This window comes from Blastocystis hominis (assembly GCF_000151665.1).
Source record: "Blastocystis hominis, Singapore isolate B (sub-type 7) whole genome shotgun sequence assembly, scaffold_2".
Taxonomy (NCBI): Eukaryota; class Bigyra; order Opalinata; family Blastocystidae; genus Blastocystis; species Blastocystis hominis.
This window is the reverse complement of record NW_013171827.1, coordinates 790,151-814,692: the sequence shown is the minus strand read 5'-3', so window position 1 is coordinate 814,692 and position 24,542 is coordinate 790,151. Positions and strand designations below refer to the sequence as shown.

Genomic DNA, 24,542 nt, shown 5'->3' with positions numbered 1-24,542 from the left:
GTGATTAACTTGTACAAGTCAATCGAGGAACCAGTCGATTCCAACTTTCACCACTTGGCTCTCGCCTCTTTAGTTCACATGGACCTGTTCCACCGACTGACTCCATCCCAAATCTTCGATCTCCTGGACAAGGTGAGAAGGCCAGGTCTTTCCAACGTTCTGGATCCCTCCGTTTTGAGTGGCCTTCTCGAAGCTTATGTTCCTCCTCCCAGGAAAATCGTGGTGCGAAACTGGTTTGCGATCATCCTGTCCTCTATACTTTTTATTTACTTGAGTATTTCCTTGATCCTCTCCTTCACTCGCAGTGCGAAATATCCTCAAGAGAAAAGAAACCAATTACCTCCCTACCGACAAGCGCGTTTCCCCTTTCGTTTCCCCTTCCATCCTTAGAACGAGCCCGAAACCAACATCACTACCCGTTTTAGCGACGTGGTCGGTATCGAAGACAACATCGAAGAGCTCAAAATCATCGTCAACTATCTCCGCGTACCCCTTTTTCTCCTCCCTTTCCTCCCAGGATCCCTCTGCTTTCAGCTCTTTGGGAGCCACCGCGCCGCACGGCGTGCTTCTCACCGGGCCTCCGGGCACCGGCAAAACCCTCATGGCGCGAGCCGTCGCCGGCGAAGCGGGCGTTCCCTTCTTCTTCGTGTCAGCCTCCGAGTTTGAAGACATTTTCGTGGGCATGGGAGCGAGGCGCGTCCGCGAACTCTTTAATGTGGCCCGGCGATCGGTACCTAAACGAAAGGACTCGCGAGTAGGCGCCCTGTATCATCTTCATCGACGAAATCGACTCTCTCGAGAATCGCAGCACGCTGAACTTCGGCTCGGGCAGTTCCTACCAGACCGTGAATCAGCTGCTCAACGAGATCGGAGGGTTCCACGGGAATGAGGGCATTCTGGTGATGGCGGCGACGAACTTCGCCGAGCAGCTGGACCCCGCTTTGACCCGCGCCGGGCGCTTCGATGTGAAGATCCAAAGTAGGGGAGGAGACCGTGAAATGACGCCAAGCCACGCTTCCCAAGTTCGAAGATCGACTGAAGCTGATTCAAATGAAGACGCGGAAAATGCTGTTTGCGTCTGATGTGGATTTGGAGCGACTGGCCACGCAGCTGGTCGGTTGCAGCGGCGCAGAGATCGACACGCTGCTCCGAATCACAGCGATGCGCGTGCTGGCCGATGGGCGGTTCCAGATCACGTGGGATGATTTGGATCAGAGCCGTGATCGGGTTTTGATGGGTGTGAAGAAGCAGAAAATCAAGAGTGATTTGGTGAATTGGAACACTGCGTAGCGTGCCGTGTTGGGGAGTGAGGTGTGTAGAGTGCACGAATCGGGCCACGCATTGCTGTCTTTCCTCACGCCCGATTACCCCAAAGTCGATAAAGTCACGATTTTACCGCGGGGAAACGCACTGGGATATGTGTCGAATCTGGCGGACGAGTCGGTTCTGTACAACGTCACGAAACAGGATTTGATCAATCGGATCGACGTCGCGTTGGCGGGTCGCGTAGCGGAAGAAGTTGTGTTTGGGTGCGGATTGATCGGGTTTTTGTGACTCCTAGAAAGAAGGAAGTCACGACCGGCGCATCGAACGATCTCGAGAAGGCCACACGCATTGTTCTCGCGATGGTGTACAATTATGGACTCACCGACGTGCTTCCTCGCTGCGGATTTGATGCATAGTGCGGACTTCGCTCGGAAGCTCCGGAATCGGACGAGCACGAACCGAATCTCCGTTTCTACAGCGAGGAAACAATCGCAGCGAACGACCAAGCGGTGGAGAAGCTCTTGGAAGAACGCTATCAGCATGTGCAGAAGGTGGTGAAGCAGAACAAGCGGAAATTACTTCGCCTGGCGAAGTCGCTACTGAAGTACGAGACGCTGTCTGGCGAGAACGCGAAGCGTGTAATGGAGGGGAAGAAGCCGATTTTGGGGAAACGAGAGAACACGAAGGAGAACAAGAAGTTTATACAGTTGTATCGAACGATGTCGCTGGTCCACATGTTCATGCTCAGTGATGGGGAGTTGGTGAATCGCATCAAATTGAAAGAGGAGGAAAGTCAATATCAGGCTGTGAAGGAGAATGTGATGGCTTCGCATGGAGCAACGCTCGATTACCAGATCCCGATGTTCCGCATGGCGGATCTGTTTCAGAACCAGGAGTTCGCGGAGATGGTGAAGAAGAAGTATTGGGAATTGTTGGATGAGCGGTCGTTGAAGGATATCGATTGGGAGGAACTGAGTGAGAAGTACAAGTAATTCTATTTATATCAATCTATATGTTTGCTTGAAATCGCAAGAATTGATGGCTGGATGGATATAGATCCATTTGAGTGAATGTCAATCCCTTCGGATTGTTTCGACGGGATTAACTTTCCCAATAGTCACTTTTTATCTTTCTTACTTAAAATGATAGCTTTTACGATTCCTCTCTTGATTTCTCTCATGTTGGTTCGTTCGGAGGAGATAGTCTATGTTTCGCAGCCGATCGGTGGATGGATCAATTATACATCTGTTCAGATGAACCCTGTTGAGAATAATACCTACCTCATCGTGATTGACAACAACACTACGTTATTCACCCTGGATGTCTTCCTCTGCCAGTCTCTTAACGTCACTGAGAATACTACTATCTGCACCGTAGAAATGCCTCATCTTTGCAACCTAGGAATATCCAGAACAGTGTCACATCATTGAGATTTCGCAGCTGGCGTGCCCTGAAGTCGACGTTGAGCCGAGCAACAAGTTGCGCACCGAGAGTTACGAAGTGGGATGGACATCCAGATCCACAGGCGAACTAACAGGGACTAAGGAATATGACATGCCAATTTCCATGGTATCTAAGTAAAACGTTGAGGAATGGGAGTGATGAAACAGGAGCCTTCGTATTATGGACAATGACGAATTACTGTTATTCTGCAGTAATTTCGAGTGGGTTGCCGAGGACGCTGACAGTGGATCTTCAGCCAAGATAACTGTCAGTCTCTCTGCCCTGGCTGTTTTATCGCTTCTTTTGTATAATTAATCGTTTCAGATTGTTTGTTTTAATTTATGAAAGTTTGGTGGAATTTTAAAACAGAAAAAAAGAAAGAAAGAAGAACGACGATGATAGTTGATCCATGATACCATGCTTCGTTGTCTCGATCTTGCAGGATTTCAGTATGAAATCATTGATTCATTGATTCATTGATTCATTGATTCATTCACTCATTGATTCATTGATTCATTCACTCATTGATTCATTGATTCATTCACTCATTCACTCATTCACTCACTCACTCACTCGAAACTGTGATTCAAACAAACACTCCACAACTCCTGCAACTTCGCATTGTACGCTTCCGCCCGAGTCTTCAGCACATCCACCACCTCCGTCATCATATCAATCGCTTCAATCGCATCCTCCGCGATCTTATGCTCCGTACTCTCCGGCAGCATAATCAACAATCCCTTCTCCTGATCCAACGACGCCGTCAGCTTCTTATCCAGAATCATCTGCGACAATTTCCGCACAATCTACATCCTAAACCCCGATCACTCCCACTTCCTCCTGCGGCAACTTCATTTTCTGCGCCACGAACGCGATTTCAACCACGTCGAACGGCTCCACCACCTTCAAAAAGTTCCGCTCCATCAGCTCATTGCGAAGATAATCGATGTGGAAACGGAGAACCTCGTCCTCGAAGAACCACGGGAATTGCCGTTAAGTCACCGTGACAAAAAAAGTGGATATTTCTTGAAGAATGCGCGTCAGACTGCTCAAATCGCTGCTTAAAAACGCGTCCGAAATCTCCTTCAAAACCGCGATTTCCTTGTTCCAATTCTCCACCACCACATGATTGCCAAAAATAGCCTGCATTTCTTGTTTCTAAAAATCACCCCGATTTTTGGAATTCCACTTTTCCGGCCAAAATTCGCATGAGAATCATGTACTTCAACGCGGACATCGCGCGATCGTCCTTCAGCTGCGTAAACGCGTCGAACGCTTCGTAGAAGAACGAAAACGCCATTTGGAAATCGCGCTGATAGCTCTACGAAATAGTCCCGATTTCTGGAATTCACGTAAATGACGCCGGAGAGAATGTCGATGTCGGCTTGCGTGGGAGCGTCTACGTAGATCGAGGACGCGGTCATTTTGCAGGCGGTGAGGGAAGACTAAAAGAGAAACGGGGAAACTGGGGAGAACCTTGGCGCGGGTGATGTCGTTGAGGTCTTTGTAGATGCGTGCTTCGGTGATGTGGACTTCCATAATCAGGGATTTGTCGTCGATCTTGGCCAGTTCGCGGATGAGATGGCCGCAGAGAGTTAATGCTCGACGATATTGCTTGTCCTGAAAATGACCAATTTGATATTTAGAAAATACAAGATAAAGAAGATAGGCAAGACGGCAGTTCAATCTCTGCGCCAAAAAGACTTGCTTTGATTCTTGACACCATTTGATATTGCGTTCACACATCTCGATTTTTTCTTGTGTAGGAACATCCATTTTAATCGCAATCTCGATTATCGACTTCACTAGGACTCAATGGACAGCAAGACAACCAACTGATTTTAGACGCCTTTGCCTTGGAAATCGAGATGAAGAAGTCGCGCGAAGACTCCAACAAATTCGATAACGAGTTGATGTCTTTCAATTCGCCGAACAATTCTGCAAGTTCAAATGTGCAAGTCTCTTTAATCTTGAGGGTCTCCTCCTCCTCATTTTTCATATCCAGAATGCTGCGATACAGAGTAACTGATTCATTCGGGTTTTCCTTGCTCAGAAACCTTGCACGTTCTAGAGTTGTCTCTGCGTCTATGTAATCAATCGATTTTTCAACAATTACTCATTATCAGTGAAAAGAATGATGTTCTTGAGGCAGAACTCTTTCTATTTCAGCAAACACTCGGTGCAACCCACTATGCAGTATCGTATTCCGAGTTTTCTGTAAGAGAAAGGCAGTCAGTCCCTTGCACTACACAAGAGCTTTTCAACTCATCGTTTCTTTTCCCTCATTAAATCTCAACAAACACCCATAAAGCGAATAACGTACACACTGGCTGGTGGGAACCGTCCGATTCTCCGCATCCTCCTCGTTAAACACCTCAAACTCGCGATTCAAGTGCTCGTCCAGTTGCAAAATCGACGCCAAATTTCCTGACCGATAGCAATAGTTGGGCGCCGACCACACCTACAATCGCACACTCCCGTCGACTCCGTACAGTACACACAGCTTGCTGGAAGAAGTACTGATACCCCTCCATCGCGATTTGATGGGCGCGACATACGAGATCTAAGCCGTTTACCTTGTTGAACTCGAGAGAAACATCCTCTCCGAACACCCAGCCAGCTCCTCGGAAGTTTCTGCGAAAACTACGTCACAGGTGGAAAAATGGGGGCTACCCCTCTATGTCTTGTTCAGGGTCGGACCAGACGAGATCGGCGTAGAGTCCTTCGTTTGGGATTTCCTGGAAACGATAGATCGTGTCGATCCGGTCGATGGTTCGAACAAAAGGGGATAGACCGCCATGAACACACATGACGCGGTTATCAATGAGAGCGGCAATGCTCAAATAGTCAAAAACATCGGACAGATATTTCCATGCATTTACAGTTCCGTATTTCAAAAGACATTCATCATAGAAACCATACACCTGCGTGATTTGTCTTCCTTCGTGGTTTCCACGGAGTAATGTGATTCGGTCTGGATAACGCGCCTTTAAGCACAGAAGCAGCTCTATGGTCTCCACACTAAAATACCCACGATCGACATAATCGCCCATAAATATATATTTTGTATCTGGAACGTCACCACCAATACGAAATAGTTTCATTAAATCATAGTATTGGCCATGAATATCTCCACAGACAGTTACGGGAGTGGAAACACGCTAAAACAGTGAAGCAGCATCCATTCAACATACAACAACATTCGACTCTTGAATAAGTATATCTCTCACTATATGGCACAATTTTACGAGCTCATCTTCCTCCAATGGTATCTTTTGCCTTAACTTCTCTATCCACTTATCCATATTCGAGTCCATCGCCTAAATAGGATTTTTGGAACACAAGTATAGTGATTCACATACTTCGTTTATAATCAAGGCACCTTGGGATATTCAAATAAACAAACAAGACACTAAAACCTCATGATTTACTTAAATATATTCAGTTGGATGTAGGTGTATCTCAACCGCTTCTTCAGTTTCTCCACGCGCTCCTTTACAGATATCAAATCGAGGAACTTCAGCACTGCAATCGCGTAGCAGAGCTCTAAATAGCACTTTGAAACCGGGAATTCTCTCCTCATCATGCCATCGCACCAAGCGTTTTCGCAATGATCATCCTTCAAGCTCTACAACTCATACCGATTTTCATTTCGCACCACTCGATTTGAGGTGAGCGAGCAAGTCATTTCCGAACAACGGTATTTGCTTTTCAGCGTGTTCATAATGGCTCGTCGTGCATACAAGAGAACGCAGTTCGCGATGTTATTTCGTGAATAGCCGCATCCGCACTACATTCCACACCATTTTCGCCCCTCACCGGACAGATCGCCGATCCATGTTCATTCCGCACTCCCAAGACATCCAGTTCCCTTTCCTTACCGCATTTCTCGCATTTGATTCGAATGGCATCGGTCTGCTCGTACAGCACCGCGTAGTCTTCGCGTTCCGCCATGGTTCGGAACACAAACGAGACTTTCCCGCGGTCTTCGGCGCCGAATTCGCTCGAAAACGCGGGCTGGAAGGGCAGTCCGAGACAGTGCGACAGGAAGGATGGCGGGATGTCCTTTAGCGGGGCGATGAGACGGGAGAGCGTGGGGAGAAGCTGGTTGCGAAGGTACCAATCGACGTCTGGCTTCAAGGCGCCGTTGGAATTGCGGATCTCGGCGACGGTGAAGGCCTGGGAGCCGAGCGAAGGGGAGGAAGAGGCGTTGGGGGGGTAGCAAATGACGTAGCGAATGAAATCGCCGGCGTGTGTGAAGGAAACGAACGAATGAATTAATGAATCAATTGAATGAATGAATGAATGAATTTCAATGAATCTCAATGAATAAAAGAATCAAATGAATCAATTGAATCAAATGAATCAACTATCTATTTCAAAAAAAACTCACTAAATCAATTCTATTTCTATTTCAATGAATCTCATTGAATCAAATTAATGCATCGATCGTTGTGTTTGATATATTCACCGTGTGATGTTCGCTGAGGCGCTGCGCCACGACGACGTGTGGCAGCGAGCTGATATCGCGTTCCCTGTAATCGGCGAGCGACCGCGTGAGCGACATCGTGATCTCGTATTTCTCGTATGGCACGAGATTGTTCCGCATGCTGGCAGCGAGATCCGTGAGATACCGACCGAACTGATCCGCGAATTCATCGCGCGATTCCTCCGAGAAAAGAATATCCAGCAGCTTGCTGCCCGCGTCCTTGGTGAGAATCGACCAGTCGCGTCGCACCAAATCGATTCCACGCGTTTCTCGCTGCGTGGTGAGGCGCGTTCCCTCGACGGAAATCACTTTGACGGCGGCGTATTTCTTCTTTTTGAGCAAAAGCATCTTCTGGAAGACGTAATCGATATCGATCTGCAGATATTTATACTTCTTATTGATCTTATTCTTCAACTCACGACCAATCTCCATCGTTCTATCCGTCATTCCACGTTTCCACGTTTCTACTGTTGGTAATCACGTGTGGCCGTGTTGATCATAATGGAATCTGTGTCTCCATAGATCACAGAATACCCTTCTTTCTCAGCCAACAATCGCGTATTCTGCAGAATATAACGTCCCTATCATTCAATTTCATTCGCTTTTTTTACCACGCGCGTCACAGTCGATGCGATCGCCGTCGCACAGAAGCGACTGTTCGTGAAGCCCAGACAGCCGTACATCGAGTTGGCCAGAATCTTGAGGGCCAACTGCCGAATGTCGAGCTGTTTTCGCTTCAACGGATTGCTTTCTTTCTTCATCAGTCCTTTCACTTCGCGTCGTTTGGTCACCAAATACCGAATCAGCTACGCGTGATTTGATTGGACGAACAAAATACGCTCGGAAGCGGCGCGAGCTCGTTCTCTTCTACGGTCTGCGGAAGCTCCGGCACTATTCGATCAGTGGAAACAAGGAAACTCACGTGTGAGGTTAGAAGAGTCGGAAACAACGAGATCGCCATCTTCATCCTCGCCTTCTTCTTTTTCCACTTCCTTTCGTTCCTCCTTCTCTTTTTCTTTTTCGTTCTCTTTTTCGTTCTCGTTCTCCTCCTCCTTCTTCTCTCGCTTCACCGTCGTATAACACAAATTGTACTCCTGGATAATCGACGGATACAGCGAGTTAAAGTCCAGCACCAGCACGAAATCCTCGTACAAATCCGCCTTCGGCTCCAGCACCAACCCGCCTTCGTACTTCGACTTCCGCTTCTGCTGCTTCACTTTCCTTTGCTTATCCGGCGTGATGAAGTTCTTCTGCCGGAACCCGTGCAGTAGATAATACTCCACGCGCTCGCTTCGATTGGATCGCAGACACCGCCCCCACGGAAGTCCCGAAATGCACGAGATTTGGTGCGACAGAGGAATGATCAGCAGGCTGAACATCAGCTGCGCCGCTGCGTTGGCCGCGATCAAATTCGATTGGATGGCCGTGCAGAGCCGCGTGGCGTTCGAGTACAGCACATCTCCTGAGAAATTATTCAGCTCGCGAAGCCGGATGGACGTGTACTTCGCGGCCAAGGCGGGCAGCGAGTAATTGTCTTCGTGAATCAACTCCTTCGCGGACGTGTAGGTGTCCACCACCAATCGTCCTGAGAGAAGTTTCATCGCGACTTCGTTGGGCGGGAACTGCCGAGGCGGCTGTTTATAGCGCAGACGTCCCATCTCCCACCAGGAGAGTTTGTGCCGAAGGAAGCTGGACTGGAGCATGAACAAATCGTCGCCGGTGATGTTGTGGCCGACCACGAGATCGGGATCCATCGTGTTGACGTATTTCAGCAAGGAATGGACGAGCTCTGCTTCGGTTCGCACCTGAACAGGCCGCAGTCGATTCGCTTCGAGGGTCTTTGCGAACTGGAGAGGATACTGCTTGACAGGGCGAATCCACTACGCAATGAGAAGCGGCTTCTTCGAAGCGGTACGCAGCAGGAAGTGGCGGGAGATTGGTTCTTGGCGTCGGTGGCCTGGTCGACTTTGACGCCGTCGTACACCATCGCTGCGGCTGAATAGATCTCTGCGTGGTTGCTGTTGGGAGGCGTGAAGGTGGCGAGAGAAAACGACACGACGCGGAGCGGAGGCAGCGAAGAAGTCGGCAGAATGGAAATGTTTTTGCCGAGGGAAGGAAGAACGAACTCGCACTGGCATGTGGAGATTTTGGCGGTGCGCGTTTGGATGTTGCGGATCTCCAGCCACTGCGGACCTTTCACATGGCACTCCAGAACGAACGTCTCCAAAGCGCTACGCCTCACACTCACACATCGATTCTACGAGGCCGTTCGGCCAAATACGTGATCATAGGTTCGCCCTTTGTTCTCGAAAAGCACGGGGAATCGCCCGGGATAAATCACGTGCAGATACGACGTCTATCTCTCGATTCAGGACGCTTCATCCTACTTCATCGGGAATGCCCTCGATTTCGAACGCGTATTTCTTTGTCTCACTCCGCATCATCACGCTTTTCATATCCACTCCGGCCTTGCTGAGAATCGCCAGCACTTCCTCTTGCACCTCCTTGATGGGTACCCGCGATTCTTCCGACTTTTTCGCGGGGAGAATGAACAAATGATGCGGAACGTCCTCCACGATGACGCAGACGCTGCTGAACCCCGTCGTGGCTGGGATTCGCCCGAAGAGATAGAGCTTTCCGGGAGCGAGAAGATTGTCTTCGTAGAGATCTGTCAAGAAGAATTGAATGCGGTCGTTCTCGATTTTGACTTCGCCGGTTGTGGGGTTGGCGAAGTGCTGCGAGCCGTATTCGCTGCGATTGAACTCTATGGATGGTGGGTGAGTGATTGCGCCAACCTTCATTGATCTCTTCGATCAACGAGTCGAAGTCCTCTTCGTTTTCGGTGCTCTGAATCGTGACTTTTGGTTTGGTTTGTGGTTGTGGTTGTGGTTGTGCGTTCGTGAGTGGGGCGGGGTTCGTGGCTGTCGAAGCGCCTCCCTCGATGTCCATTTCTAACAACTGCGAGATCTCCGTTTCCGTGAGCTCGTTGGCTTCGTTGGCTTCGTTGGCTTCGTTGGCCTCCGCTTCGGCGAGCATTTGCAGCATTTCGTCCTCGTTCAGCGAGATTTCCTTGGGAGGAATCACGTTCTTTTCGTATTCATTCATTAAATTGCGTCCTGTTTGTTTCGGAGACTCGAATTCTGCTTCGTGGATGGCGCTGGCTGGATTGGAAGGACGTTCTGGAGAATGGGAGTCAGCGAGACTCCAAGAAGGACTCGCTTCCAAAGCAGGAGATTGGGTTTCGATTTTCTTGGAAGAGAAAGAAGTTGAGAATGAGGGACGTTTGGAGGAAGATCGAGTGTTGGTTGGTGGGTGGGTAGGAACGGATTTTTCGTTCTCTTCTTCTTCTTCATCGCTGAATTTGAGAAAATCGTCCATTTTCGCAGTATCGATCACACTTTTATTTGTTGGCTTGTGCTCCTGCGATGCAGACTTGGTTTTACTGAAAAAGGCCTTGTCAATTCGACCTTTCACAGCTCCCAAATTCTCTTTTGCTAGTTTTTCTCCTTTCTTGAGGTACTTTTTGCTCAACTCACCGTCCTGATAGAGGAGCTCTACAACAATTACTCGAATTGGATGTGCCTACCTTCAGGCTCTTCTTCGATCATATCCAAATAGTCTTCTCCATTATCATAATACTCGCTGTACTTGCCCCCTTTTCCACCTTGGAATAAGATATACTAATGTATTGGCCATACGATCTTCCACAACAAACTGACCGTTTTTTCTCCGTTCATCGACGATTGCAGCGTATTCCTCAGTATCGACGATATCGTATACATTTCGTGTCTAAAACGATTATACGCCATATTTACATTCACTTCAGGCAATTCTTGCTTCATATCCTCCTCCAACTACAACATGAGTTAATACAGCTGAAAATTATACGTCTCTTCTTGCCTTTGCAGAACGATCTGCATTTCGTCTAGATCGCCTTCTTCCATCCATCTCAATAATGAAATTTGTCATTTCACAAAATGACCGGGTTTTGATGGTGTGAACGTATACAGTACGGAGAGAAGAGCGGATTTCAAATTCCTACGCTAATGAACGATTCAGACACCTTAGGAATCGAAATGCCATAATCGCTGTATTGTCCATTGGTTAATTGAAAATCACTTTTCTTTTCGATAATGGATGATTACAATCCGTTAGATGCATTTATTGATTCCAGTGAATCCAGCCGTGATGCAGATGATGGAAAAAGTGATCGAACAGACAGTAGTTATCGATTGTCACAAAAGCGTTCTCTGAACGAAATATCAGAGGACACTATTGTAGACGAGAAGGAAAGTCTAAAAGCTGGATTAAATAAGCCCATTGCGAAGGATTCGTTTGGAATGCGAATGCTTGAGAAAATGGGCTTCAAACAGGGAGGAGGACTTGGTAAAGATGGTAATGGAATAAAGGAACCGATCCAAATAAAGGTAAAGTCAAACAAACAAGGAATTGGCAGTGAAGAGAGCGAAAGGAGGAGAAAGGAGGAGGAAAACTACAATCGGAATATAAAGATCATCCGAGACCAGCTGCTCTATAACATGAGGAAGCAGCAATTCGCTGAACGTGTCAAAGAGAGGGAAAACCAGAAAAGTGTAATTCGGGATCTCCGCCAAGCCCAGTTTGCTATTGAGGTGCTGGATGAAAAGCACGGCCGTTCGAGCAATCCATTACTACTCGCGGATGATGATGAGTGCGACATCGATGTGCTTTCGATGCATCTGCGAAAGATGATTGAGTATTTACGTTCCACGTACTTTTACTGCATTTACTGCGGGTGTGAATACAATGATGAGCAGGACCTTGCTACCAGCTGTCCTGGTTGGACGCGTGACGTTCACTAATGTGTTTACAATCGTTGTTTGTTTCATAAGGATTCTAGTTTGTGTGGAAAGGTTTAGAAAATATAGAGTGTGTTTGCATTCTGTGATTGGAATGAGCATCTTTAGTGAAAAGTAATACTCTATTCAAATATCAAAAAGGTATGAAACACTATTGATCGATAGAGTTTTGATCTCATGCGTGATTATGAAATATAAAAAGATGTTTAAAAAAGGAGTGGGAATCCGTGGTGAAATTAAAGTCAAAAACAAATAGAAACACAAACAATCATTCTATTAATCTTCATTTCATGACATATGAATAGATACACAATCACGATTTATGTCTTTTATTGATAATGACAAGATCAGCGAGAATCGAAGAAACATCATCTATAAATAGAATGAAACCAAGTAAACAATACCTGTAATTGATTTCGATATAACTTCATAAAATGAACGAGGAAGTTTAACTCTTTCCAGATTTGAAATATCTAAAAACCGTTAGTACACAAAATATCACAGTATACTTTCCAATGTCACCGAATGAGGATATTCGAAACTATATCCTCGTACAGATCTAATAGATGTTAAATTTGGAAGATCTACATTCAATCATGCCTAATCATTTCATTCTTACTTCGCATTAGCAACGAACACGATGAATCACTATCGCGTCCACAAAGAGCAAATTGACCAAGTTCAATGGATTGTAATGATCGAAGATCTACAGATCAATCATTTCATTCGAATTTATTCAATACTCTCGATTATTGTTGATAAAGAATTTGAGAATGCCCAATTTCCTAATGTAATGGATTGTAGATTTGGAAGATCTATGCATTATTCAAATATTCAATATCATATCAATACCTCGAAGCACAAATGAACTATTACTGAAATTCCATGAACTACTTCCAATTGTACCAATTTGAATGAATTGTAATTGTGGACAATTCTTCAATTCAAAGTCTCCTCCAAAATCACTGAAACTGTATTCACCAATTTGAATGGATTTCAATGATTCACAATTCAATATGTGGAATGATTTCGATTTATCATTATTTGTCTTGCTATTCTCTTGGGAAAATGAATGGTACCCGATTTTGATAGTTTTCAATCGATTCAATCCATCGATTTTGAATGTTTGCACTGATCCAAAACATTCATCGCCGATTTCGATTGATTCCAAATTATACAACAATGAAACATCCCAATCAACCAATACACAATTGTCACTCAGTTTCAAATGTTTCATTCCAATATTCAGTGGTTTGCTTCCATCTCCTTCATATTCAGTATCACTTTCAATACCATTATACCATTCACATTCATTCACTAATTTACCATATCGATCATACACTTTTCCAATTCCAAATCGCTTATCATCACACCAATATCCTTCATAATCAATACATCCATTATTATGATAACTCGTTCCATATCCAAATCGTTTCCAATTGATCATTATGCCCTTGTACACCAAGAATCCATTATCATCATACATTTCACCATATCCAAATGGAATTCCAATTTTACCTTCTTTTTCTTTATTAGTCAATACCGAGCCTTCAAATCGACTTCCATGATCCAAATCCACGATTCCTTCTTCTACTTCTATGGATTGTTCTTCATTATATGAAATAGCACCAATTTGATGATTTCCAATCACTTTCAACACTTTCTGATCATTGACCACAAATCCTTGATTTATGAATATTCCATTATCGAATTGCAATATTACACATTCTCTGTTACTCAATATGAGTGAAATCCAGCCATTTGGTTTCATTTCTTTACCCAAGCATCCCTGCACATTTTGAATAATAGAACTATCAATATAATATTCGCGAATTTCAGAATTGACAAAATCAGCAATGTTTTGCATGGAAACAACAAAGTATATAAGAAAACCAAGATGTTATGTTTTGATAAACTGCTTTACTGAATGAAATAACTGTTTGCAATATCCATTAAATGGATTGGTTGATATGTTAGGTATTTGCTACCTTCCTCAGTTGCTGCTAAACTTTTATAATTCCTCACCAAAAATTGCATAGTTTATTTAAGTAATATAAAATTCAAGTATTGTTGTAAAGTTTAAGGTAACAAACTATTGATTGGTTCAGAAAAGGTCACTGTGGTATATATATGTGGAAACTATTAATATTTTATACAAATATGTATTGCTATAAGAATAAAGTATTCATCATACTCCTCAACCATACTTCCATATAGACAAAACAATAGCAATTGACCTATCCAAAAAAAATATATACAAATATAAATACATCTTTCACATTATTTTAATATATAAAGATACAATACTACATATTTTTGGAATGGCAAAAATATGAACCAGCCAAATCTTTGTGCAGCCAATCAAAATCAAGATACTCGTTCTGTGAAGATTTAATACAATTTCGATAGATTATGTATGGAATCAAATAGATATTGTAGATTTCGAAAGTAGAGTAACTATATTAAACAATATGTGATACCTTCATTTCAAAACGTTTCTTTATACATATTTGAATGTATTATTGTTATTATTTTTTGATAAACTGTAATATACATTCATGATCAACCTGCGTTTCTTTTTTTGGCCTTTTTTTATATTATTTTTAACTTGACCTTATACCATGGCGGAAGAATGTATTCTCTATGTAAAATACTGATGAATAGCTTGTCTGACAGAAATTTGTGGAGCAGAGTATCTACTTGATAGATATGCCACACTCGGTTTTCCTCAATCTCTGACAGTAAGTGGAGTTCGGTATACTCTCCAGCGATTCCAGGGAAAGCACAAGAACGAATTTCTATTGCGCTCAGAAACTGGTGATATGTATCTGTTTGAGAATAACGTACTGAAACAAGAATGGAAGGAGGACGAGAATGGGAAGAAATCGGAGGAGTTTATTCGATACAAGAATGGTCGAGTTGATTTCACCCAACGATTCGAGTATATTTTGGAACAAATGGATAGTAAACGTTTTGTTTACCACAAGAAAGGGCTTCGAATGGAAATCTGGTCTGCCAGAACGGGGCATTTGCTGTATCACGGAGGGTACAACGAAAGACGAATGAAAGAAGGCTGGGGCATCGAATACGATGAAGAAAGCGGAAATGTGGCTGTGGAAGGGATGTGGAGCAAAGGAGTATTGAAAGAAGTGATTCGATGTTTCAATGGAGATACGATGACAGAATTAATAAGAAACGGAGCAGATAGTTTGGATCCAACGAAACGAATTCCGATCTATATGGGTGGATTTCGCTATGATGAAGACAATGAACGATTTATTCGTGAAGGGAAAGGATGCTTGATTGATGAAAAGACTGGAATGGCAACTCGAGAATGTGAATGGAAAGATGGAAAGGAAGTGAGTGGAGTGGATCTGACTGATGGAATGTACGATCCCAAACTGGATTGTAGTATAAGATCATCCACGATTCCTGTGCTTTATACTTTTCCTGATCTTCGAGTATCAGTAAATAGCTCAATAGATGTGAGTGAATTGGCTTTGCAAGTAACCGATTTGAAAATTTCATCGAATTGTTGTAACGATTTGAATGAACTGGATCTGAATCGATTCAAGCGGCTACGATCAATCGAAATTGGCGATGAATGTTTTGAATTAGTGAAAACATTCAAAATCGATGGATTGAATCGATTGAAAACTATCAACATCGGAAGCAATTCATTTACAGAACATCAAACTAATGTGGATAAGTGTATTGACGAGAACATGTATAAGGGTTTTTCATTATTCGATATTCGCGCAAAATCATTCCACATATTGAATTGTGAATCATTGAAATCCATTCAAATTGGTGAATATAGTTTCAGTGATTTTGGAGGAGACTTTGAATTGAAGAATTGTCCACAATTACAATCCATTCAAATTGGTACAATTGGAAGTGCTTCATTCAATTTCTGTTGCAGTTCATTTGTGCTTCGAGGTATTGACATGATATTGAATATTTGAATGATGCATAGATCTTCCAAATCTACAATCCATTACATTAGGAAATTGGACATTCTCAAATTCTTTATCAACAATAATCGAGAGTATCGAATGAATTCGAATGAAATGATTGATCTGTAGATCTTCCATCATTACAATCCATTGAACTTGGTAAAGATGCACTTCAAGGAATATATAATAATGAAGCATGTTCATTTTCAATGCGAAGTAATAATGAATTGATTGGTTATGATTGACTGCAGATCTTCCAAATCTAACAACCATTGTCGATCCTGATGGAGCTGATTTTAAGTATTATCGTTCAATAACATTAGAAAGTATTACTAAATGGAAATATTGATAGTATTTAGATATTCCAAATTTCCAGAATATCGATATACCTTATTTACTTGTAAATGTTGAATCGAAATCAATTTCAAGTATTGATTGATCGATTTGATTTCATTCATAGATGTTTCTTCCATTCTCATCGATAACTTTAAAATACTACAAAATGAATTTTCAATATCAAATGGTGTACCTGTATCTGCACCTGCACCTGCACCTGTACCTATACCTGTGCCTGTGCCTGTGTCTGTGCCTGCACCTATGTTTGTTCCTGCACCTGCACCTACACCTGCACCTGCACCTACATTTGCACCTACACCTGCACCTGCACTATGGCCAACATACTAGTATTGTATAAGTACTGAGTAAATTTAGGTATGTTTGTGTATAAAGTTAAAAAAACAATAATCAATCTAGCATTGACTTTACACACTTTTTTTTGTAAAATTTCTAATACTGCCTTTTAATGCTCTTTTTATGTATTCCAATCTCCAATTTCTTGTTCTTTAGCCATTCATTAATTGATTTTTCAGTCATCAAGTGAATCCTTTCCATTATTATTATCATTAATACTCAAATTTGACTGTCTTGTATACTTCAGTTGTTCGAATAATCGATATTGAGAGAAAAATACCAAAATATATATAATGGAAGACCTCAATTAATGCAACCCAGTTGAATTAAACGCTCTCGAGAGTCCAATACTCTATGTGAAAACAAGATGATTCAATTATAAGCCATAAAACTCTTGAACTTCAAGCTGTTTACCTAAAATGTGTTCTATAGTCTCACCTATTTGGCTCATTTTCAGATTGTCACGTATATTTCTACTTTCTATTATCGACACTTTACCTTTATTTCCTTCCCTACGCAAAAACTGTTCGCAGTCACCTCAAACCACCTCCCTTCATAATCATTTCTATCTCAAACACTTCAACACCCATTTTCATAATCCCCAATTAATTCCTCCACTTCTTTCGTCCACCGCACATATCCCAGCGGTTGGCCCATCTTCACCTTCTCTCCTGGCTTCACCAGCCACTCGAATTCTCCCGCCTCGAACGCCAGCACCACCGTCGATCCCAGCTACGCTTCACGCCACTCCCCTTCCCTACATGAAACATTCCCACCGGATCTCCAGGTTCCGACGCCACCGCCGCGGGGTAATGCTTCCGATAACAGACCGATCCGCGTCGAGGCGCCGTGTGATGCGCGCAGTTGGTTCGAAGATCGCGATCGTAGCGATTGGAGAGCGAAATAGATCCGACGTTGTAGGCGCCCACGAGACCGAGCGAGAAGAAGCCCTGCGGCCAGCTGCCAGTCAGAACGACGCGCTCGTTGAGTGTGAAGAGCCCCTTGACGTTCTGCGCGAAGAAGTTTTTAACGGGGAGGAGCTTTCCGGGAAAATGCGCGCGGGAGCGGATGGCGAAGAAGGCGGGAGAGTGAACGCGATGATAGTCGGAGGGGGAGAGATAGAGCGTGACCGTGAAGAGACGGCTTCGCTCGTCTGTGCGTGAGGGAGAAAGGGAAGAGAAGAACTCTTATAAGGAATGGAGGAGCCGAGAAAGGTAGACATGCTGTAACGAATGCCTTTGACTTGATGGACTTCGAGGTGCGGCGTGGTGATGGGGTTCTGGAAATGTGAGAAGGACTCAAGAATGAGGAACGGAATCCATGTAAGAAACCGTGCCGTCGCAGGGAGAAACGAGAACGAGAGGATGACGGAGGATGTGACGAGCCTGGGAGTGATTGTGTGAATGAAAGACAGAGAGATACATTCTCTTTTAAGGTGCGCGTGAAAAAGCAATTTGGATTGGTGTAGTCCTCGAAGCGGCCTCTAGAGGGGAGCAAACAAGGCGGGTGCTACTCGAACTCGTCGGTGTTTATATGAAACAACCGACATACGCAAGAGTACAATGGACGACGAAAATAGCGCGGACTAGCGTGGAAGAGAAGATGTGCAATTACATTTTGATGTTCATGAGATAACCCAGATATCGACTTGTTCTTCGAGTCATAAAGCAGCAGTAGGCAGCCACCTAGTAATAACCTCAAATAGTCTTGTGCATTACTTGGAGAGGAGACAGAGTCTCTAATTCAGGAATTGTTGGATCGTCCATCGATTTTAGATAGCTAATCTTATCGTTCCACAGACAATAAACTGCAAAAACGACCACTCCCAGAATGAATAGATCTTCACAATATCTTGATTATATTATGCTTACAACAAAAGAAGATGGTCGTTAGCGGAGTTATCGACTTCACAACTAGATGCGAGATTTCATTTCCATTGAATAGAAACGAAGATATCTTATTCAGAAGAGATATCCATCTCCCAAAAAGACTATACAAAAAGATCCGGGGTGACAGAGCAAGGTTCATTAAGGAATGAATTAATGAATCAATGGCATGTTCAATGATTCTGGAATCTGCAGATTTCCATTTCCCATCAACCAACATTCGCGACTTCCGCCTCCATTTTCGAACAAACAATTCTTGCAATTCATTTAGTTACGTTATTATTCAAAAAGAAAAACACTTAATGACCTCCGGAAGAAGGATAGCCGCACACAGTCTTCCAAGTATCGTAGATCCACCACTGCAGACCCGTGAGCGTACCAATCATCAGAATACGAGTTCCCAGACCGTTCCAGCATCCCTTCCAGCCCAGAATCTTCATCGCCTGCAGCATCGAGATCTTCTCCGCGGAGTTGTTCATCTTCGACACGCACGAGTCGAACGGATGCGACACCAGCGCGCAGAACACACCAGCAATGTAACCCGAAGCGAACGTCACCGTCAGCTGCGTCGCCTTGCTGTACGAGTCACGAGGCTTCGTCAGCAGGAAGCGATAGAACAGACCCACGATGTTCTCGAACGTGGCGAACTTCACCATCGTGTACGGGATCTGACGGCACCACAGAGGCACCAGACCCTTCCACAGAGCCTTCACGCCCTCGGGACCCGTGATCTCGCGCACGGCGGGCATCAGCTTGTTGGGGAAGTTCATCTCAGCAGGGCTCGTCTGGATGCGCACCTTGGTCGCCTCCATCGGGCACAGGAAGATATCGGCGAAGAACTCAGCCGACGCAGAGGCGGCCAGGTAGATCGTGTTCTTGTAGTTCTTGGCTCTCTCCTCTCCCATCAGGTTGATGTAGAAATCCTTGAACAGCTCGTAACCTCCGAACTTGAAGAAACCCTGCATGGCATAACCATAGAAGGTAGGCTGCCATCCGCGGTACAGACCGTTACGATTCCAACCCTCCTTCGAAATCTGCTTCAGACCATCCATAAGGTTCTTGTACAGAGTAGGGTTCGTCTGGCGACGGCACTTGACCAAATCGAGAGGGCAAATAGCGGTGTGAGTGGTTCCGCAAGAGAGAACGCCTCCCATAAAGCAGGTGCTGTAGAAACGAGCATCGTGCTTAGGCTGAGCATCGGTAGAAATGAGAGAAGACAAAAAAGGGACAGCTGGCATTTGGAGAAATAAGTATGAGGGATCTAGGAAACCAGAGAAAAGGCATATGCTGATACCGCGGTTATCTTTGGTCACTTGCGCGGTTCCACGTTACTCTGGTTTTAGGTGAGAAATCCGAAGAGAGAGAGTATTCGGGGTTATGGGACATCAGGTTTGCAAGACAGAGTTTTGGATCACTCGATGAACTGAAGTATTGGATAAAAAACACTGTGTTGGTTTTACAGCACTCTATGGTGGTTCATTGTTAGAAGAGAAGTTCCTTTATTCTGTAGTCAACTTGAAAACACAAAATACTCTTCCTCCCTCAATCCCTTCTCCCGTCTGCAACAAACAACAAATAACCACTTATAACTCCTCCTCACCATCTCCCTCCTCCGCAGCAATATCCTCGATCTTATCCCGCACATACGACAAAAATGCATCCTTCGTATGTTGAATCTGCACTTCCTCCGGTGTCTACATCGCACCCTCTCTCCATTCCTACCGCTTTGTCTGCTCCCTTTCCGAACCACTTAAAGGACGGATTCTTGTGGTGATTGTAGCGCTTCTACTTCTCACTGCATCGCTCCGCTCTCACCGCAATATAGTTATGATCGTCCGCGTTCAGACGAGCGAAGACAGCGCCCAGCACGCCGCGGTCGGCAGCCGCCTTGTGATGATTAAGGCACATGACGATGATGCGTGATCATGACTTGAATGATCGCTGAAAAAGGATATATATTCCTTCAGGACTTCGTCGCACGTGGAACAGTCCTTCTTATAGAACATCACGATCACACTCCGCTTCCCATTCACAATCTTATCGAAGTTGTCCGAGTTCAGCGTAACCAGTCCAGAGAGATCATATTTCATGAACGAATTCAGAATATTCACGTAAATCTTCGTTTTCGGATATCTACCCGATTACTGGAATTCCAAAAATCCGGACTTCTTCGCAAACACGCCCATTTCGCGGATTTCTTTCATTCGTTTGGTTCGCTCCTGCGCCAAGAAGCCCTTTCCCTGCTCCACGACCTTCTTCATCACATGCAGATACATTTTCGCGTTCTGATATTCCTTCAAGTGCGATCGGACATCCTCCATCACCATCTCCTTCGCGCTGCGATCTCCCTACACGAAACCGCTCTCCCTCGCCTCTACATTCATAAACCGATCCAGCTGGCGGGTGATATTCCTCTCCAGTCCGAATCGATCCTTAATCTTGCCATCGATCTCTCTTCCACTTCCGATCAATCCATTGAAGTAGTCGAGCATCGCCGTGTCTCCCTGCACCGTCGGCTGCACGTCCGTGTAGGTTTTGCCGTCGATGAAATGCATGAAGTGTGGAAGCGTCGTAATGTTCCACTGCGAGCAGAAACGAATGTACTGGTCGCTGTTGATCTTTCCGAACTGCACAGGCTCCGACTACATCACATGACATGATGCTACCAAACGTCGAAAGCGACCATAATTCGTTCCAGATCGTTGTACTGATTCTGGCACGAAATGCAGCGCGGCGCGTAGACTTCAATGATCGACGTTTTCCGAGGATGATTCACGAACTTGTAGAACGTTTTGTCAGTGAGTTCCGTCCAGCGAGACGGACGCATCTTCACTTTGAGCTCGCGAGCCACCCATTCCAGCTAAGAGTCAGACGAATCGAGCAAAGGAAGCACATTAAATTGCTTGTCCGGACATTCCAAACACACGCCGGTATTCGGCTTGTAAAAACGAAACTCAGGACGCTCGGCCTCCATGTTGATGTCACAATCACCCAAATGGCCTTCGGCATCGGCTGTGTTCATGGTAGCCACAACCATCTAAAATCAGATACGCGATCAACAAAGCGTACATCGGTTCCTCGAAAGGCGTGAAGCGCCTGGATCATGGGATAATAGTAATCCTCGCATTTCTTGCAGGCGGGAGAAATGAATGCCACCAGAAGCGGTCTGTGAGACTCATCCGAAGAAAGCTGCACGAATTCATCCGTGGTGAGCGTTCCTAATGAACTACACGTAAGGAACCTCGCTATTCTCTACTCCATGTAATATTCTGCAGAGGCGAGAACAAAAAGCGCAAGTGTTACGAGAAGCAATCTCATGTTTACTTGATTTTTCTATACTAAATTTGAAAGCATGTCTGAATGACCAAAATCGAACCTATTTATTCTGGAAGTCGAAAAACGCTTTGAGGTATATAAATATTGGGGCTGATCACTTAGAGCATAGCAAGAGAATGGAGCAAACCTCGATGCCACTGCGAACTCATGTTGCGCTCCATCCGCTTTTGCACTATTTTAATATTCTGCTGAATCTAGTGACATCACTGGTCGCTTTTTTCATTCTTATTTTTGCCTGCAAAAGTGTGCAATCCAAACGGGCCGTAATATGGATGTATGTATGTATCTTCTGCTTTTTATGTAACATAGATTCGCATTCTAATCGGGATTTTTCACTTTATCTCTCTATTCTACTTTGTGCAGTTCTTTTTCGTTTGGAAAAAGAAGAAACGGTTTCTGTATCAAGTCTTTGTGATTGTGGTAGATATGACGTATGCTGGACTACTCTGTTCAGTATCCTTTACATTACAGTCCTGGCAATTGAGTTTTCCTGGATGGTTATTGGTTCCGTATTCTACAAATATGTAGCAGAAGTGAATCTTACCTGGTTCCATATTTTCGCCCTCACTTACTTGATTTGCTGCTGGCTCGAGATCGTCTTTCTCCCCACAACATTTTTATGCCGTATGTTTTTTTCCCTCCATTCATCTCAGTTCTGATTGTGCAGTTTCGGCGCTACCGGCGCTACCACAAGATTGCCAACGAGTCAAACGAAGGTTCCGATCGAAATCCTGCTTTCCGAGACAAGGACTACATTACCGGTGGTTGCTGCGCCTGTTGTGTGGCCGATGATGAAGACCGCTGCTGCTGCTGCCGCTGCGCTTGTTGCGATCCGAAGGGACTGTCATCGTCGTACATTATGGGCGATGAAGAGCTCCGCTTGCAGGATGCCTCAAGGGACCTTTCCTCGTCTTCCTGCTGCTGTAGAGGCTGCGCGGACGAGGATGACCGCGAGCTCTCCTCGGTGCGTCTCTCTCCCGAGTTGGAAGAAACGCCCAGCAATCCAAATCAAATCGGCGCTCCGAGGCCAATTCCTGAAGCTACGCAGCCAGTGCAGCCAGTGCAGCCTGTGCAGGCAGCACAGCCAGTGCAATCTGCGCAGCCTGCTGGAACGACTCGAGTTGTTCAGCCTGTCCATTTCATGCAGCCCGTGTGTGTGGTTCAGCCTGTTCAACCTATTCGGTCAGTACAGCTCGTGCAGCCTGCGCAGTCCGTTCAGCCGGATCAGACGCAGCTCGCTGCGGGGCAGATGCAGCAACCCCAATTGGCTCAAGAAGTGAGGGATGTGGACACTGCTGCGCGCGATGTGGAAATGAGGAGTTCGTCTGTTTCGTTCAATGGCATGCGCTTGATAGAGGCTGTTGCAGATGATGGAAGTGGTAGAACTGTATATATAGCTATCCCTTATATCTGTTTGTTCACAAAAAGGGTCTATTTTTGCTGTACGCTATACAGCAACTCTATAATTCCTCTAGAAAAGCCAAAACAGTAAGTGAGATGGGGCTAAATTGCAAGAACTCGAAAGAATAATCGGTATTTCTCAACCCCACATATTCTACAATAATCTCATCAAAAATTGAAAATTGACTAAAAGCATATTCTAAGCAAACTAGATTCTGGTAAAAATCTTTTCTGAAAAGCAACCAAATAGGTTATTTCCACTTCCAAAAGCATGCTTTTCAACGCCACAACGTAATTAATATAGAAAGCCATGAGATAGCTCTCATGCCCAAGTCCTATTTCCATCCCACATGAGTTATGCCAAATTTTGCAAATAACCGTAAATAACGGTAATTCATACAATTCCATTTCCAAGAGGACGAATATCGATCAGATTTAGGAATGGAGTTCTCTGATGATGCAAAGAACATGGAGACGTTTCTAAACTTGGTCCGTAGCGTGTACGTCATTGAGGACAATTTTGACGTTCATTGTTGCTACGAGTATTTCAACAACCATTCCCAGCAAGTTACTTCAATTACCGACCGTATCCAGCAGTATGAGTTCATCATCCTGACCCTAAAGACTGTTATTAGTCATGATTTTCACACATCTATCTCTGGGAAATATATTGTGGATTTAATTCGGTATATTGATGGCTGTGAGTCCGAAAAGAACTGGTGTTGTCAACTGTGCAACATTCGCTGTTTCCCTCCACGGAAATATTATCTGGAAACTATTAAATACGAATTGGTGCAATACAATATTCTGGATAGTATGTATATCTTGTTGCTGAGATGTATGAATTTTGATGAGAGGGATGTTAATAGATGCATGGATGTCACTCGCTACTTCTTTATGGGGTGTATTGATCGTGAAATTAGTATTCGTCCACGAATAAAGTGGAAGTTTGGAGGTGGCTCCTATGTGACTGTTTACTGGGTAATTGCTATCCCGAAAGGAGTAATGGACAACTTTACTGGTTTTCGGAGAAATCTTCTAAATGAAAGCTGGAATGATTATTACAGCGGCCCAGAGTGGAGAATTTACCAACAAAAGAAAAAGGGTTTGATGGACTACATGAAAACTCTCACAGGATATGATGGAAGAAAACCAATCACAAATGTATTCACTGCTCCACTTCGCCGGAAAAAGTCATTTTTTGAAGTGGATGATATCGTTTTTATGAAGTTCTCCG

At 44.5% G+C, this 24,542-nt stretch overlaps 9 protein-coding genes; 3 read left to right on the top strand and 6 right to left on the bottom strand.

Moving 5' to 3' along the window:
• Positions 1-78: 78 nt before the first annotated feature.
• GSBLH_T00002680001 (uncharacterized protein) lies at positions 79-2,258 on the top strand (the record flags this gene model as incomplete). Its single annotated transcript, XM_013041167.1, has 8 exons — positions 79-354; positions 391-486; positions 518-730; positions 759-978; positions 1,010-1,286; positions 1,320-1,529; positions 1,562-1,652; positions 1,683-2,258. The coding sequence occupies 8 exons, from the start codon at positions 79-81 to the stop codon at positions 2,256-2,258; spliced, it is 1,959 nt and encodes a 652-aa protein (XP_012896621.1).
• Positions 2,259-3,794: 1,536 nt separating this feature from the next.
• GSBLH_T00002679001 (uncharacterized protein) lies at positions 3,795-4,793 on the bottom strand (the record flags this gene model as incomplete). XM_013041166.1 has 4 exons in its annotated part: positions 4,546-4,793; positions 4,363-4,514; positions 4,186-4,329; positions 3,795-4,154 (listed from the first exon to the last, which is right to left on the bottom strand). The coding sequence occupies exons 1-4, from the start codon at positions 4,706-4,708 to the stop codon at positions 3,795-3,797; spliced, it is 819 nt and encodes a 272-aa protein (XP_012896620.1). The 5' UTR covers positions 4,709-4,793.
• Positions 4,794-4,969: 176 nt separating this feature from the next.
• GSBLH_T00002678001 (uncharacterized protein) lies at positions 4,970-6,026 on the bottom strand (the record flags this gene model as incomplete). The annotated part of the gene is made up of 4 exons (XM_013041165.1): positions 4,970-5,170; positions 5,202-5,352; positions 5,383-5,870; positions 5,904-6,026. The coding sequence occupies 4 exons, from the start codon at positions 6,024-6,026 to the stop codon at positions 4,970-4,972; spliced, it is 963 nt and encodes a 320-aa protein (XP_012896619.1).
• Positions 6,027-6,429: 403 nt separating this feature from the next.
• On the bottom strand, positions 6,430-9,185 carry GSBLH_T00002677001 (uncharacterized protein; the record flags this gene model as incomplete). The annotated part of the gene is made up of 6 exons (XM_013041164.1): positions 6,430-7,030; positions 7,203-7,634; positions 7,667-7,779; positions 7,810-8,004; positions 8,149-9,078; positions 9,114-9,185. The coding sequence occupies 6 exons, from the start codon at positions 9,183-9,185 to the stop codon at positions 6,430-6,432; spliced, it is 2,343 nt and encodes a 780-aa protein (XP_012896618.1).
• A 2,146-nt stretch (positions 9,186-11,331) lies between these two features.
• Positions 11,332-12,039, top strand: GSBLH_T00006473001 (uncharacterized protein; the record flags this gene model as incomplete). The annotated part of the gene is made up of 1 exon (XM_013041163.1): positions 11,332-12,039. The coding sequence occupies one exon, from the start codon at positions 11,332-11,334 to the stop codon at positions 12,037-12,039; it is 708 nt and encodes a 235-aa protein (XP_012896617.1).
• Positions 12,040-17,261: 5,222 nt separating this feature from the next.
• On the bottom strand, positions 17,262-18,448 carry GSBLH_T00006472001 (uncharacterized protein; the record flags this gene model as incomplete). Its single annotated transcript, XM_013041162.1, has 6 exons — positions 17,262-17,414; positions 17,444-17,835; positions 17,868-18,165; positions 18,234-18,267; positions 18,297-18,367; positions 18,401-18,448. The coding sequence occupies 6 exons, from the start codon at positions 18,446-18,448 to the stop codon at positions 17,262-17,264; spliced, it is 996 nt and encodes a 331-aa protein (XP_012896616.1).
• A 376-nt stretch (positions 18,449-18,824) lies between these two features.
• On the bottom strand, positions 18,825-19,806 carry GSBLH_T00002675001 (uncharacterized protein; the record flags this gene model as incomplete). XM_013041161.1 has 1 exon in its annotated part: positions 18,825-19,806. One exon carries the CDS (start codon positions 19,804-19,806, stop codon positions 18,868-18,870), a length of 939 nt encoding a protein of 312 aa, XP_012896615.1. The 3' UTR covers positions 18,825-18,867.
• Positions 19,807-20,709: 903 nt separating this feature from the next.
• On the bottom strand, positions 20,710-21,886 carry GSBLH_T00006471001 (uncharacterized protein; the record flags this gene model as incomplete). Its single annotated transcript, XM_013041160.1, has 6 exons — positions 20,710-20,916; positions 20,947-21,210; positions 21,240-21,428; positions 21,495-21,605; positions 21,638-21,794; positions 21,825-21,886. The coding sequence occupies 6 exons, from the start codon at positions 21,884-21,886 to the stop codon at positions 20,710-20,712; spliced, it is 990 nt and encodes a 329-aa protein (XP_012896614.1).
• Positions 21,887-21,996: 110 nt separating this feature from the next.
• On the top strand, positions 21,997-23,396 carry GSBLH_T00002674001 (uncharacterized protein; the record flags this gene model as incomplete). XM_013041159.1 has 4 exons in its annotated part: positions 21,997-22,182; positions 22,214-22,296; positions 22,329-22,528; positions 22,558-23,396. Exons 1-4 carry the CDS (start codon positions 22,021-22,023, stop codon positions 23,394-23,396), a joined length of 1,284 nt encoding a protein of 427 aa, XP_012896613.1. The 5' UTR covers positions 21,997-22,020.
• Positions 23,397-24,542: the final 1,146 nt, after the last annotated feature.